Consider the following 17,579-nt stretch of genomic DNA (forward strand, 5'->3'; position numbering starts at 1 on the left):
ACTCTGTGGTTGTGCCGAACTGAACTCTTGAGTCATGCCGGACTGATACTCTTTAGCCATGCCGAACTGATACTCTTTCTTGGGCTTTACTGCTGTTGGGCTTGTTTAGTATTTGTTTAGTACGTACTCCATCACTACCCCCCCCGAAAAGTGAAGTGAATCACTTCGGCATTCTGGATAAAGGTACGGGGTAAGTTGATGTTTGTCCTCGGTCTGATGAAGTGAACTCTTCTTTGACCGGACTTGGTTTGTGTCCTAATTTGGCGAGTTTTATCGCTCGGATCGAACTTTCCGTTGTCCTAATTTGGGGATCGGACTTTCCCTTGTCCTAATTCGGCGAGTTTTATCGCGTGGATCGGACTTTCCCTAGTCCTAATTCAGGCAAGTTTTATCGCGAGAATCAGACTTTTGTTGCAGTTCGTTTCAGACGAAGTGCTTGATTCTTAAGCTGAATTGTGGTCTTGTATCTTCTGTAGAAGCTTTGACTCACAATCGTGTGCTTGTTGCAGCTCGTTTCAGACGAACTGCTTGTTTAAGCTGAATTGTGGTCTTGTATCTTCTGTAGAAGCTTTGACTCACAATCGTGTGCTTGTATATGTTCTAAGAAGGGGATCAGCCTTCGAAGAACAAGATACCTCAGTAACATTTGTAAGAGACGACACACACAGAGACAGACAAAACACACAGACAAAACGCACAGAGACAAATAAAGACCAAGCAAACAAAATAAAGCACATTGAGCAAACAGGACTCAAGACTGACTGACCGGACTGTCTCTTACAAATGGAACTTTTTGAGGTTGGAAATGTGCCATGTTCGGGGTACCTGTTCTCCTGACATGTGAGCCAATTTGTAAGACCCTTTGCCGAGGACTTCTGACACCCGATACGGACCTTCCCATGTGGGTTCGAGCTTGCCCAGCTTTTCTGCTCGGCTTACTTCGTTGTTTCTCAGGACGAGATCTCCCACTTGAAATTGCAGCTTCTTCACCCTTTGGTTGTAATACCGGGCTACTTGCTCCTTGTACTTGGCTGCTTTTATGCATGCCAATTCTCTTCTTTCTTCGGCAAGATCTAGCTCGGCTCTCAGTCCGTCGTCATTCATTTCTGAGGAGAAATTTAGAGTTCGGGGACTGGGTACGCCGATCTCCACCGGAATCACGGCTTCAGTGCCGTATACCAGACTGTACGGAGTTTCACCGTTGGAGGTTGTGGGTGTAGTTCGGTAGGACCATAGGACTTGAGGGAGATTTTCTACCCATTGTCCTTTGGCTTGTTCTAACCGAGCTTTTAACCCTTTCACCAGGATACGATTTGTTACCTCCGTTTGTCCGTTTGCTTGTGGATGAGAGACCGAAGTGAACCGCTGTTGAATATTCAGCTCTTGGCACCAATTCTTGAACGTCTTGTCGGTGAACTGAGTCCCGTTATCCGAGATGAGGATGTGGGGTATGCCAAATCGGCACACTATGTTCTTCCAGACGAAATCCAATGCCTTCGAGCTCGTTATCGTAGCTAATGGTTCAGCTTCCACCCACTTCGTAAAGTAGTCCACGGCAACGATTAGGAATTTCATTTGCCGAGGAGCTTGAGGAAGTGGTCCCACTATGTCTATGCCCCATTGCATGAAAGGCCAAGGGCTCTGCATAGTGGATAGATCGGTTTGCGGCATCCTTGGGATATTTGCATGAATTTGGCACTTCGGGCAGGTCTTGACGAGCTGCACTGCTTCTTGTACCAAGGTTGGCCAATAATATCCCCATCTTAGAACTTTTTTAGCTAAAGATCTAGCTCCGATGTGGCTGCCGCACGATCCTTCATGAACTTCTCTGAGGATGTAGTCCGTCTCTTCTGGTCCTACGCACCGCAATAACGGCTGGAGGTAAGACTTTCTAAAGAGGACTCCTTCATGAAGTTCGTACCGAAGTGCTCGGCACGTGATCTTCCGAGCTTCTCTCTTATCCTCGGGCAATTGTCCTTGATCCAGATACTGCAAGATCGGCGTCATCCAGTTCGGCGAGCTGGATACTGAATGTACCTCGGCTTCATCAATGCTTCGATGCATTAATTCTTCCGCCTTTGAGCTCGGATCTGAGGCCAACTTACTTAAGGTATCTGCTCGGCTATTTTCCGCTCTGGGAACGCGGATTATCCGAAAATAGGAGAAACTTCGGCTGATGCTTTGCGCTTTGTCCAAATACTTCTTCATTCTCTCGTCACGAGCTTCACTTGTACCCAACATGTGATTTACTATGACTTGTGAATCACAATGGACTTTGAGAGATTTGACGAGCAGACTTTGCGCTAACTGGAGTCCGGCCAGGAGGGCTTCGTACTCGGCTTCATTATTAGTAGTGGGGAATAGAAACCGAAGTGAGTAGGTTACCTCGTGTCCGTCGGGAGCGACGAGTAAAATACCAGCTCCACTTCCCATCTTGTTTGAAGCTCCATCTACGAATCCGCTCCAGCAGTCTGGCGGCTCTACTTCGGATTCCAAGGGCTGTGCTAGTTCGGCATTGGCAGACTTTTTCTGTTCGGCAATGACAGGGATTGCTTGATCGAACTTGGCTTCTGTAAGAAAATCTGCCAAGGCTTGTCCCTTGATGGCTTTCCGAGGTAGGTACTCGATTGAGTGTTCTCCCAGCTCTATGGCCCATTTGGCGATTCTGCCTGATGCTTCTGGCTTGGTCAAAACTTGCCGAAGAGGCAGATCGGTTAAGACGCATACCTTGTGAGCATAGAAGTATGGCCGCAGTCTCCTTGCTGCATTTACTAACGCCAGAGCAATTTTTTCCAGAGGTTGATACCTTGTTTCTGGACCTCTTAATGCTCGGCTTGTAAAGTAGATGGGAAACTGCTTTAGGCCTTCTTCTCGTACAAGCACCGCGCTGATGGTTTGATCTGATGCCGCTAAGTATAAGAATATTACTTCGGCTTCGGTTGGAGCAGAGAGAATAGGAAGCTCGGCTAGATAACTTTTGAGCTCGTCAAAGGCCTTTTTCTGCTCGGCTCCCCACTCGAACTTGGGTGCCTTTTTCAACACCTTGAAGAACGGCAGTTGCTTTTCGGCTGCTTGGGAAAGGAATCGATTCAGTGCGGCTAGACATCCGGTTAGCCTTTGCACGTCATGTATGGACTTCGGCATTGCCATGTGCTGAACGACTTGAACTTTTGAGGGATTTGCCTTGAGTCCGTCCTTTGAAACCCAACAACCCAGAAATTTTCCTGAATCTACCAAAAAGGTACATTTTTGGGGGTTGAGTTTGAGGTTGGCTTTTCGGAGCACGTCGAGAGTGGATTTGAGGTTGCCTTCGTACTCCGAAGTGCTTTTGCTTTTGACAACTATGTCGTCGACATACACTTCAACCTGTTTCCCGATTAGGTGCCGAAAAAGCTTGTCTACCATCCTTTGATAAGTGGCTCCGGCATTCTTTAAACCGAATGGCATCTTTTTATAAGCGAAAATGCCGAAATCGGTAATGAAAGCTGTTTTCGGAGCGTCACTCTCATCCATCAACACTTGGTGATATCCTTTGTATAAATCAAGAAAACAGAAAATTTCGAAGCCGATCAAAGCTTCTACTTTTTTATCTATATTCGGAAGGGATAGCAATCTTTTGGACAGTGCTTGTTTAGATCGGTAAAATCTATGCACATCCGCCATCCTCCTCCTTTTTTCTTGATCATCACAGGATTGGCCACCCAAGAAGGATATTTCACCTCGAATAGTACATCCGCTTTTAGTAATTGGCGGACTTCGTCATGGATGACTTGGCTTCTTTCTGCCGCAAAGAGTCTTTGCTTCTGTTTTACTGGCCGGATTGAAGGATCAATATTTAACCGATGAGTGATTACCTCGGGGGGCACTCCGGTCATGTCCAACGGAGACCATGCAAAGACATCTTTGTACTCCTTGAGGAGCTGAATGGTCTTTTCCCGGAGTAGAGGCGTTCCTGCGAAGCCGACCTTGACCGTTCTGGATGGATCATCTTCGTATAACTGAACGGTCATTGAGTTCGGCTCTGAAGTGACTTCGGTCATCTCGCTTGCCTCTGACTCCGGTTGCTGTGATTGCTATGCTTGATGGTGCCGAACTGATTTCTCGGCACTTTTAAGCGCAATCTGCAGACATTCTTTTGCTCTCTTTTGATCACCTCGGATGACCGCTATCCCACCTTTAGTGGGGATCTTGATGGTGAGGTGATAAGTAGAGCAAACGGCCCGAACTGTGTTGAGCCAGTCTCTCCCCAGGATGATGTTGTACGGAGACCGAGCTTTTACCACAAAGAACTCGATCATCGTATTGGAACTTGTAGGCGCCTTTCCCACCGTGATCGGAAGGCTGATAAAACCTTCAGGGCGGGTGTCCTCCTGGGCGAAACTTTTCAGAGGAAGTGGAGCCGGACTGAGCCGAGCTGGATCCACTTCCATTTTATCGAAACATTCTTTAAAAAGAATGCTGACTGACGCTCCTGTATCCACAAATACTCTGTGGATCAGTTTGTTTGCCACTCCGGCTTGAATGACAATAGCGTCTTGGTGAGGAGAGATGGCTGGGACGGGATCGGCATCTGAAAATGTAATCACTTCGTCTTTCTTCAGCCTTTTATGTGTTGGCTCCTCTTGATTGGAACCTCTGCGTTCTGCTTTTAGGGACGACTTAGTCTTCCCGGCAGGGAGAGCATCAATAGTCAGGATTACTCCATCGTATTGCGGCTCGTCGTCGTCTTCGGGGTCCTGTTGCTTTTTCAGATCCTGAGGAGCGCAGTTTGCACCTCTCTGCTTTTTGTTCTTTTTCGGCTGCTTGCTTTGATATTTTTTTAATGTTCCTGCTTTCACAAGAGCGTCAATACCTGCAGCCAAATCTCGGCACTCCTCGGTATCGTGTCCGTAGTCTTGATGGAAGGAGCAATATTGATCCTGAGGTCGGCGCGCGGCCGATTTCGTCATCCGCCTTGGTTTTTCGAACATATCGGAATGTAGTTCGAAAATTTCCGCTCTTGACTTGTTTAAGGGTACGAACTGAGCGGGCGGCTTCTCAGGATTGAGACGTGGTCCCAATCTGCCTTGTACCGGTGCCCTTTGAATTCTTTCAAAAGGAGTTCGGCGAGGAAGCCTCTGATCGCTATGATCGGGCTTCTTTTCGTCTCCTCGGGATGAGCTGTCTAAAGACCGTTTTCGACGGTCTGCCTCATCCGCACGGGAAAACTGGTCCGCAATGTCCCACATTTCTTGAGCTGTTTGCGGACCGCACTCCACGAGCTTTCTGTAGAGAGCTCCGGGCAGGATTCCATTTTGGAATGCCGAAATGACAAGTAGATCATTGAGATTATCTACTTGTAGGCATTCCTTATGGAATCTCGTCAGGAAGTCGCTGATCTTTTCGTCGCGACCTTGACGTATAGAAAGCAGCTGAGCCGAAGTGATCCGGGCTTCTGCTTTCTGAAAGAACCTCCTGTGGAAAGCATCCATTAGATCTCGGTAGGATCTAATGCTGCCTTGAGGAAGGCTGTCGAACCACCTTCTGGCGTTCCCGATGAGCAGCTCGGGGAACAGCTTGCACATATGGACCTCATTGAGACCCTGGTTCGCCATATTATATTGATAGCGTCCCAAGAAGTCATGAGGATCCTCTAGCCCGTCATAAGTCATTGACGGTGTCCGGTAGTTCCGCGGCAAAGGAGTTCGGGTGATGTCGTCCGAGAACGGAGTCTTTAATGCTCCGTACATGGCGAACCCGACATCTCTTCGGTACGGAGGAGATGGAGTTCTCCTGTGGTTCCGGTACCGAGGAGGAACAGGAACATGTCGGGGTTGAGGATTCTTTCTCCTGGAAGACACGTCACTACTGCGGTAGTGACTTTCATGTCTGGATGAGGAGGGAGAATCCGCCGTTGTCTTCTCCGGCTGTTGGCTCTTCTGCAGGAAGGTTAAGAACTCCTCCTGCTTCTCGGCCAAGAACAGCTTGACAGCTTCATTTAAATCGGGCTGCTGGGAAGACTCGGTGCGATGACTCCTGGAGTGGCTTGTTCCTTCTTCGTGAGAACCGGAGGTAGATGTCTCCCGAGGCCGTTTTTCAGACCTGCGAGCTGGACTAGCTTCCTCACGGTTATCACGAATAGTATTATGGGTGGTGTGTGATCTGGTATGCATTTTTTTTTTTTTTTTTTTGGGGTGGAAAAAGGGTCAAAAATTCGCTTTATCACAAATTTGGTTCTCTGTTTCCCACAGACGGCGCCAGTGATGAATCAGCGAATTTTTGATGGTGATGAATGCTCGTAAAAATAAAGGAAGATCAACACACAGAGATTTACGTGGTTCGATTTACTGAGGTAAATCTACGTCCACGGGAAGAAAAGAGGGCAAAGTTGTATTGCTTGATCTGTTTTCTACAGCTAACAATACAGACTTGCTATTTGCTATTTTCTCTCTAGAGAGCTTAAAAGAAGTTAACAGAAGGAGCTTATCTATCTGACCTAGGTTCTATTTATACATTGAACCAAGATCGTGGCATGCAGCATTTATTAGGTAGTGGATGTCGTGGAGGTCGTGGCGACCTTGCATGGGTCCACTATCCTGCATGAGTTAATGACTGCTTGACACCACTAAATAGATCGTCGGTGTAGCGGAGGTGGAAATCTTGCATGAGTCCACTATTTCCTAGTTCGGTCGAATACTGAGACCGGACTGCTGAATTATTGCCGAGCAGCTTTTGCCGATCTGAGAGTAGAGCTTGATGCCGACCAGAGAGCAGAGTTTGATTGGTTGGCTTTTACCGAGCTGTAGGCTGGGGCCGAACTCTGTGGTTGTGCCGAACTGAACTCTTGAGTCATGCCGGACTGATACTCTTTAGCCATGCCGAACTGATACTCTTTCTTGGGCTTTACTGCTGTTGGGCTTGTTTAGTATTTGTTTAGTACGTACTCCATCAAATATTTTAATACAAATTTACTAGTAAAAATGATACACAGAAGAAAATTAGAAAATTGATTTTCATATTTTGATTTTTCACGTATTAGTCCCCATATTAGATAAAAATAAAATGGGTTTTGTCATTTGTGGATTCCCATTTCTTGTGTCCTATGGTGCAGATGCATAATCCAACTGACCAAGAATTTGATAAAAAAGAGTAAGAAATATGGGTGAAACTGTCAATCAACGATTTCCTAACCAGCCAATAATGTGATATCGTTAAATACTTCAGCTTTGAGTAAAAAAAGATTATCTTTTCCGCAGTCTGTGTAAAATAATCAAAATCTCACAAATTTAGATAAACCCCACCTAAACTCATAATCTACTGAGTGTTACCCCTAAAAATATGTAGATTGGTTGTCTAACAAAATTTGTCACATTTCACTTTTTTACTATTTTTATTTTTTTAGTTTTTTTTTCTTTTTTTTAATTCTACTAACTCATTCTCACTTACATTTTTATTATAAAACTAGTATTTCAAAATATGACTCATATTCCACTAACTTTTTAAATCTATTTTCTATTACACGGTCAAAATGTGACAAAATTTATGGGACGGTGTAGTATTCAACTCTGTTAGTCTTCCTTCGTTCTTCCTTCTCCTGTTTTGCTCTAATTACTGTACGTTTTTTTTTCCTGTTTCTGTGTAATGGTGGCTTGGTAGATACTTCTGGAGTTTCTATAACTTCGTTTCTAAATTTTTCCTCTTGTCGGGATTTTGGTTGTGGAGAGAAACAATTATGCTTAAATAAGGTTTGGAGACATGTTTTGGGCCGCTTTCTTGTTGATGAACTACACCAGTTTCATCATGGTGAAATGGAAGAGAATTGACTATTCATGAGATTAGGTTGATGGTAAATCTCACAAATGATAAATTTTTTTGTTGGCATATCGATAGTCACAATCTATTTAAATTTTGAAGGCCAGAGTTCTATAGTATTGAGTAATAAGATTAAAGAGAAGATATAGACGATATTGAGTAATAAGATTAAGAGGGAACATCATTTTAGGTCCATGAACTTTGCCAAAGTATCATTTTAGGTCCGTGAACTTTGAAAATCTTATTTTAGGTCTGTGAACTTTGAGTTAGTTTCATTTTAGGTCCTTTTTACTATTTCCAAGTTTTTTTGGACGAAAATACCCTCAATACCTTAAAATATATATATTTTTAATAAATTTATCATATACTCATATTTTTTTATAAATATCTTTACAATATATTTTTTTCAAATTTTCTAAATATAATTTGACCTTAAATATTATCACTTAATTTTGTGACATGCAAGTAAAATTGCTTCTTCAATTTTTTATATTAATTTTTTTAAAATTGAATAAATAACTTTTCTCTAATAATAAAAAATTGAATAAAGATCTTTTCTTGCATGTCACAAAATTAAATTATAATATTGAAGGTCAAATTATATTTAGAAAATTTGTCAAAAATATATTGTAAATATATTTATAAAAAGATCTTTATTCAATTTTTTTATTATTAAAGAAAAGTTCTTTATTCAATTTTTAAAAAAATTAATATAAAAAATTGAAGAAGCAATTTTACTTGCATGTCATAAAATTAAGTGATAATATTTAAGGTCAAATTATATTTAGAAAATTTGACAAAAATATATTGTAAAGATATTTATAAAAAAATATGAGTATATGATAAATTTATTAAAAATATATATATTTTAAGGTATTGAGGGTATTTTCGTCCAAAAAAACTTGGAAATAGTAAAAAGGACCTAAAATGATACTAACTCAAAGTTCACGGACCTAAAATAAGATTTTCAAAGTTTACGGACCTAAAATGATACTTTGGCAAAGTTCATGGACCTAAAATGATGTTCCCTCTAAGATTAAAGAGAAGACATAGACGAAGCTCAAAATTGAAAATGGTTGTTTCATAGAATTTTAAATGGTGTTTCGGCCCGTATGACAACGTGTGGATTTCAAGTCATTTCGACACCCTGCTAATTTCAAGTAAATATCTCAGCGGGCGAATTTCACGTTTTTACTGACACATATGACGTTTTTGGGCGTTTTTAGATATATTTGAGGATTTGTCCAAAAATGTAATGATTTTGGAATATATTGCTTTGAATATTGGGGTATATATTATGTCTTCTAGATACACTAGAAATTATCATCTTCACATGGCCTTACCTCTCACTCACATCTCCGTTTTCTCCTCAAAGAGATTTCCACCAAAATGTTGGAGTGGGATCACTGTGGCGATGCCTCAAACCTCATACAACTGGTAGGGGTGTCGTTTTTTTTAAACCGAAAACTTTGATCCTTCATTCATTAACTGAAAGTAGAAATTAGAATTCAAAGGCTATTAATTTATGGCATTTCATGGTGTGTCCACTTTTGCATAAAAGGATGAAAGTGCAATTTTGTGGCAAGTCGTTGCAAATGTCCATATGCTCGAATTCGCTCTTGTCAAAGTACCAATCACTCACGGCTTGTGCTATCGTCTTATTGTTAAGCATGTTGTGTTCGGCCAATGATGAGCATGTTGAATACACATTTCTATAAAGGTGGCCATGTACATAGCAGGTGTGTACAAAATAGCCTATTCTCAAGGAGCTATCATCAAATGTAGTATTCATAAACGTGTTTAGGAATGTGTTCCTAAAATCCTTCATAAGTGTTATCACAATCGTATTGTAAAGCATCAAGTCAGATGTGCTACCGCGTCATCTTGGAGTTATAGATCTGAAATTGCTCGAAGGCTGATTCGATTAGTAATAGTGGAGTTTTGACATCTTAGACCAAATTTTCAGTAAAGAAACAAAAAGTTGGATTGAATGTGGATGTGTATGACAATAGGCACCAAATTCGTCAAATCATGCGTTGATATCACGTCGGAGAAGCGATTTTCTCTCCAATCAGCTCCAACAAAATGTTCTCCATGGATGAAAATAATTCAGAATCTGATAGGCATTTTAATTCAGAATCTGATAGGCATTTAACCCTGAGTAATATTATCAAATAGTGTTTTGAACTTGTCATAATATAAGATTGTGGCTGATCCCCTGCTGAACTGCTTGACAATAACACATTCTTAGCATTTCCGATTCTGAGTTGTAGTAGCTCATCCATCATGGCATCCGAGTTGTGCATCAGATCTACCTTGTCAACATTAGACAAAAAGGATGGAACTGTTGCAGTAAAAAATACTCCCTCCGTCCACGAAGAAATAGATAATTTTCCTGCAAATAAAGATTGTTCAGTTTAATTAAAAGTAACACTACAAAAATACCGAGCACATAAATTGCTATGTTCCCAATCACAATTTTTCGACTTTTTCTCACTAATTTTTTTCGTGCTCGTCATATGCTGAGGACTTTATGTGCTCGTTTATATAAAAAATGAAATACCCCATCTAAATCGACGGTTGAAGGATCTAACTTATACTATAAAATTAAAGAATGGAGTATAACCAATTCAATTAGAGAAAAATTAGCATAAGAAATCAATTTTGAAAATAACTGGAAGAAATAAATTTACCTATGATTAAGAGAACAAAAAGCTTGAGTTTGAGAATAACTGCTATGGTTGTGGAGCAAAAACAGAAGGAGAAATTGGAATAATTATAATTATAATTGGACGTGTTTGAGATTAGAGAAAAAATTCCCTAGTCTAGGTATACCACATGGCAATATGACGTGGTATGCCCCACCAATATTATGTTGCCAAATGGAAATACACATGTCATGTACTTCCAGCTAGAAGCATAAACAATTTGGAAATAAAAATGCACTTTCATTTATTAAGGAAACTATCCCTAATGATATGCATTTTCTTTTAATGTGTATACTAAAAAAATGAATGGTATTATTATCGTATCGCACCAACAATTTACTGCTTTTCTTTTATATTGATATATATACATAAATTCAATTTATTTATTTAATGGATTTTTTTATTTGATGTATGCATAATTTAAAATTTGTTAGCATTGCACACAATAGATTTATTATTTTAAATAATGATAATGTGTATGTTAAAATATTAATTAAGATATATATATAATGATATGATAATGTGTTATGTTAAAATATTAATTAAGATTGCTAATAATATAAGATGATATGATGGATTTTATACAATAGACAAAATATTTAGTATAAAATTCAATATGAAATTTAAGAAAATAAAATACTACTTGTACTATTAATTACGGTTTTCAAATTAAGGATTACAATCTTATTTCATACAATTAAAATGAGATTATTGTTTAACATCTACTATAAAATTAAGAAGATAAAACTCTAGTAGACATAATTATGTAGTCTATTATAATTACTTAACAATAAAAAACAAATAGTATAAAATAACGAAGAGAAGACTAAAATATATATAAAGAAATAATCTATTAATTATAAACATAGCCAAAAACATATTTACTTGACTAAAAGTAAAAAAGATGGAGCTTGCGTATATACATTGTGTGTATATATGATTATATATACTCATATGAGAATTGTAAAAGTTTCCTTAAAACATCATATTATACCATTATAAGCATTTGACCATGTATGCTATATATTTCCATTTGGCAACATAATATTGGTGGGGCATACCACATCACATTGCCATGTGGTATACCTAGACTAGGGAATTTTTTCTCTTGAGATTAATGGCGTTGCCACTATTTATAAACGAAAAAAGGCGTCGGATATTGGCAATTCGTGTACTTACTAAATCCTTCTTGATATTTTGTTCATAAATAAAGGCTTTAAATGCACAATTAATGCAATCCAAAGATTGTTTGTTGAGGATACTATATCATGGGAAAATGATCTGATTGAAGATTTTTAAAAATTCTATATTTAATGGATCATTTATTTGACTAATTTAGAGTAATCATAATTCAAGAATAATGAAAGTAATGCAATTTTTATTTCCTAATTTTTCTTAGTAATTATTCCTATTAAAATTCAAGTCATGCACCCTTGTATACTTTAAGCTAATTTTGTTGATCTGTAAAATCCAAATAAAAAATGGATACACTGAATAAATATAAGAGAGAAATGATAAAATCAAATCTTGGAAATGGAGAGAATAATGTAAATGTATCAAATTAACCCTTAATAAAAAAAAGTCAAGGGCAAAAAGTAAAAAAATATTACTCTTCCGACCCCTTCCGTCCCCTAAAAATATGAATTTTTTTAATGCAAAATTGATAAAGTAAGAGAGATAAAAAAAAGTGTTTGGTAGAAAATGGATCTCACCTCATTAAAGAGAACAAAATTTCCTTAAATAAAAAGTTTCTATTTTTAGGGGATGAACAGAAAAGAAAAAAAGTTTATATTTTTAGGGACGGACATGAGTAGTAAAAACTACTCTCTCAGATGTAATTATGTCTTTGATTATCAACCTATAATGATATTTATTTTTTTTAGATTAAAAAATACGCAAACACAATTATTCAGAGAGAGTATTTTTATAGTTAGCACTAAAAACTCCCTCTTTTCATTTAGTTCACTTCAGGTTCAGGTTGCAAATCATTTTTCGCGTAATAGTTTACTCCTTAAAATTATGTTGGGAGTAGTACTGTCATTCATGTATGAATACAAAAAAGCATTTTCTCTTTATTCATAATCATTATCTATTTATTTGTTATTCAAAGATCTAGATCACATCAAAGACTCCTGAATTTATTAACAAATTTAGATCACGCAAAGATTTCAAACATTTTAGCAATTACTATGACAAAAAAATGTGTTTTCTGGATGAGTAGGTTACTATCAATCCTCATGTGTTGCAACATGTTTCTTTCATTGTTTAGATCAAGACTCAAGAGTAATGTCTCATATAATATCTTCAGTCGTTAAACTGATTATAATAAAGGCAAATGTTTTCAGAAAAATCATCAAGTTTGGTCAATTCCGTAATTTTTAAAAAAATATCGACTAATATTATTAATTCAATATTTTTCTTGATTGTCTCATAATCTCACATTTTGATAGAAATATAATATATATGAATTATAATGAGGCAAACAAGATTTACTATGTGGATAAAATCTTCGGACTATTTAAAGACGTCGTTTTATACATTTAGTTAATCATGTCATTAATTTTACACATTACACATCACACCAATAAATTCAGCCATGTAGTATGCCAAAAAATTTGTTGTAAGAAAATTAAGAAAAATGTCACTTATAATATCATTAACTATCCACAATCACCCAACACAAAGTTTTTGGTGAAATAGCATTTCATTTGGAAGCGGAGGGATGCCACCTTTAGTGAATTAAACTTTGTTATTTATACATATACAAAATGGCTTTGTTTGGAATTTGGATGAAACATAACAATATCAATTATATACAGGCGGCCAGATTTTTTATATATTGGAATAATTGCGAAGATATTCAAAGTTGTAAAAATGGAATAAGACTACTTTTTGTAGATTGACCAAAACAGAAATTAAAAATTACTGATAGCGGACAAAGGAGCTATATAGCACCAAAGCTGCAACAAATAAGGTCTGGACAAAGAAACTATATAGCACCAAAGCTACAACAAAATAAGGTTGAGGTATTTATGCTATCTCTCCCTCCTCTAGTTCTTCCTCCATTAAATATTCTCCTTCCTCGATTTCCATTTGTTTGGATAATAGTATCCGATCAAAATCAAGAAACTCATCAGAGTTAGCATCTGCAGTATCAAGATTTGGGTATACATCAATAAAACCAGACTCAAAATCAATATCCAGATCAGGAATTTCAGCCAACTCCTCAATGCAGGAACGGCCGCCGCCTTTTTTATCTTCAGTCGTGATGGTGTATGTATCACGGCGAGAATCTGGATCGGCAGAACTCACTGCTTTGACAGCTCGTGGGCTGTGAACCAACTGGTTTGGTAGAGACTCAGTTCCCTTTATCTTATGACTCAACAAATCCGAGACAAGTGGATCTGGAGAGCCCCCATCTTCGATTTCTTCCTCCTTAAAAGTTACGCCTTTAGGACTTGGGTAATCACGTTGAGCAGGCTCCACTTTGCTCTGATTGGCAACTTGTATTACATCAAAATCATAGCTGTGTGAGGGTAGAAAGACATGGATAACCGGGTATTCCAGAATGACTATATTGGCTAACTGCTCGCGGATTGGAGAGTTTATGTCTAGTTGGCAAAAAGGTGATTTTGGTCCCTGCATGTTAGATAAGAAAAATTAGAGTAGTGAGTGTGAGGAAATAAACACATAAGTAACCACGAACATAAATACATAAACACAGAAACTTTTTACCCAGTTCGATACAATGTGTATCTACGTTTGGGGCAATGTCATGCCAAGATTTCACCATAATTTTAGGATACGACTTACAATGAGAAAACAGTTATATATAGGCAAAAACAGTGAACTCTAATCGTAGTAACAACATGAATCGGATTGAGCCTAAAAACATATGTACGGAAGCCCACAAACGTGTGATCGTGGACTGATTCACTTGCTTTCCAATTTCATACTCAACAGTGATCACACCAAATCAAGAATGGCTAGCTATCTCTACACCATAAACTTTACTTAATATGTAAAGCCAAAATTAAGTCCGCTAATGTTCAAGCATTTATAGAACCTCTGTGCCATGTCAGAGCATGTGGTACAGAAGGTACATGTAAAATCTAGAATATTTCATAAGTCAGCAATCCAAATGTAGACTAATGAATAAGCACTAAGAAAAAGGTGTAAGAGAACCTTTGGATACTTGCGGATGAAAAATTTAAGAGAATCTATTCTCTCATCACAGAATTGTTTCAACTGGTGGTTCCAAGGACCAGGCTTTAACTGGTTCTCGATCACGGAAAAGAAAGTGGAATTTTCGTGTATTCTGAAAGCAAACAAAATTCATGTAAGGATTACAACTTAAAACATAACATATTAACATGTAACTGTGAAGGGGCATATAAGAGTAAATCAAATAATGTTGAAAAAATGAACTTCTCCTTGTAAATGATCCACCCAGACTTCTCACCCATGATCAAGTAGCACAACATCAGTGGAATGAAACCGCCATTCGACAGTCCAAGATATGGATTTTTTCCTGAAACAAACGTTAACGAATTAAGTAATCCATAATTCTTAATTACAAAATGCAAAGAAGAAACTTGAAGTCTTGAACAAGCATGAAAATAATCTCATCTCGTGAGGTTGCAAATTCACCTATGGTTGTAGAAAGTCTTGTTCTTCACTCTCCTTGACATTCCACTAGAAAGAAAAAGTAATTTTATCCTACGACTTGCAGCAGCACCCCGAAGATGTTTGAGTGGGTGGGGAACCCTAAAATGAGAACTCCCACATACCGCAAGTCTTGTCCTCTGAGCAGAATCAGCAATTCGCTTCACATCCTCAAGCATTTTATAATCTATCAAATAGGCAAAATAATTACAAACAAAGTCCCCTACCAATGCTGCTAAAAAAGATAAGACCACTCAGAGTAACAGACTTACAAGTTAGTTAAGCCGTGCACCCTACAGATTATCAAATCAAGAAAACTAGAACAAACAAGAAGGGATCTCCTAAAGTTATTGCTAAGAACTCCAGAAAAATAAGCAGATTAGCCACCACAATATGCAGTAATAATAGGTAAACATATTCAGAGGCAGAGTAGAGATAATTTTAGCATCATAAAAACATAACAGGATATGACAAAGTGACAAACAAATCAGTTAATCTGTTGGTTATACTACGATACATAAGATGAAACACCACTGAGGGATAAACAGAAGTAAGCTAGCTATTTCCTGTTACAAAAAACTAAGTATTCAATTGCCTACTTCGGCAACAACCAATAAGCAGTTCTTCCAGCAAGAAAAATTGTTACCCCCAAAACATGAAAAAATTGCAAAATTTATATAGAGAATTTTCCAAAGTGATCACGAGAGTGGTCAATAAATTGATGCATAAACAGTTGTGAAAGACAATGACTTCACAAAGTGATCATTGAATACCTGAAACAAGCTGGTTATCATCGAACTGGGAAATCGGGACGAAATTAGTAAGCGGTCGTTTCCCAGTGCAGGCGGTACGCTGCTTGTGGGAATTGACACAAGAGAGGCTACACGTGCGGAGCGAGCATCCTGGACACTTGTACTTTGATGCATTAATGTTGCACTCATTACATAAATTAGGATCCGGTTTGTTGTCTGAAGATGTCACTTGTTCTGGTTTCTCCTCCATTAAAAATCTGCTGCCGCAGGCAATCACATAAAAGACTTATGTAACAAAGCATATACATGTAACGCATCTTACAAGAAATTACACGAATATGAAATATCTTTAAATACTATACCTTCTTTTTAAGAGCCTCTTGGGAATCAAAAAATCAATTGTTTTTAAACCTCAAAAAGCCATCTCATTTGGGTATAAGTATCTGCAACAGCCAGCAATATGGTTATATGCAGAATTGAATATGAAGATACGTAGACATTAGTACATGTCAAATACAGAAGACTGGGCCTAAACAAGCACAAAATAGATAGTATGCATTGACACTTAACACCAAGAGGCGAACTAAATAAGTAAAAGATGACAATTTATTTATATTCAGATGTTTCAATTTTCAGAAGAAGAAAAACAAAGTATAGAACACAACGAAGCCCAGTGCGAAGCTCATCGCTCGTAGCATGTAGGATTTCATTAATATTGGTGAAGTCATGGAGTATAACCGAATCAACCGGAGCAGCTCCTAGCTCAATTTACTGGGCTCGACACAAAATTGTAAAACTCCATTTTTTTTCAATTGAACAAGTTGACAACCTATTGTGAGTCCAGTTCGAGCTTGGGAATTGTCAATAGCTTAAGTGATGGATGTGTCTAATTATGATTATAGAATCAGAAGTGCGGAAAACATAACGAGAATTACTACCATTTTAATAATTCCATATCCACTGAGATATATGATGCGATTGTAAATTTAGGCCAAAAACTCAAAATTAAACACAGCTTGAACCCTGAATTTGGTAATGTGAATCCCCAAGATTGTGAATATGAAGGTTAACCGTGGAAATATGCGAAACCAGTATAATTTTTTGAAGGTACGTTAATTATCATCCAAGTGCTGATCATAACTCACCAGTAACAGCAGTTACAGGTATGTATCACGGTGGGTAGCGGCGGCGATGACCGGGGCGGCGGTGGCGGGATATCAGAGAGGAAGGGTGATGGAGGCGCGAATTTTTGATAGTAATAAATGCGGGTAAAACAAAATATAGATCACGACACAAGGAATTACGTGGTTCGATTTACTGTGGTAAATCTACGTCCACGGGAAGAAAGGAGGGCAAGATTGTATTGCTTGATCTGGTTTACAACTTACAAATACAGACTTGCTATATGATATTTGATGTCTAGAGAGCTCTCTCCTTCTTTGGTCTATCTGATCTAAGTTCTATTTATACATTGAACTAAGATCGTGGCTTGCATCACCACTAACTAGGTCGTGGCTTGCATCACCACTAACTAGGTAGTGGATGTCGTGGAGGTCATGAGATCCTGCATGGGTCCACTATCTCTTTGTTTGGTCCGCTATCCTGCATGAGATCCTGCATGAGTTGACACCACTAAATAGATCGTGTAGTGGAGGTCGTGGAG

General features: G+C 38.3%; 1 protein-coding gene across 1 annotated transcript; it reads right to left on the reverse strand.

Moving 5' to 3' along the window:
* Positions 1-13,439: 13,439 nt before the first annotated feature.
* LOC121770561 (box C/D snoRNA protein 1-like) lies at positions 13,440-17,156 on the reverse strand. Its single transcript, XM_042167298.1, has 7 exons — positions 17,062-17,156; positions 16,279-16,359; positions 15,938-16,173; positions 15,150-15,351; positions 14,962-15,030; positions 14,685-14,817; positions 13,440-14,138 (listed from the first exon to the last, which is right to left on the reverse strand). The coding sequence occupies exons 3-7, from the start codon at positions 16,164-16,166 to the stop codon at positions 13,530-13,532; spliced, it is 1,242 nt and encodes a 413-aa protein (XP_042023232.1). The 5' UTR covers positions 16,167-16,173; positions 16,279-16,359; positions 17,062-17,156; the 3' UTR covers positions 13,440-13,529.
* Between the last annotated feature and the right edge of the window lie 423 nt (positions 17,157-17,579).

The sequence above is a fragment of the Salvia splendens genome, chromosome 2, assembly GCF_004379255.2.
Source record: "Salvia splendens isolate huo1 chromosome 2, SspV2, whole genome shotgun sequence".
In the NCBI taxonomy this organism is placed as follows: domain Eukaryota; kingdom Viridiplantae; phylum Streptophyta; class Magnoliopsida; order Lamiales; family Lamiaceae; genus Salvia; species Salvia splendens.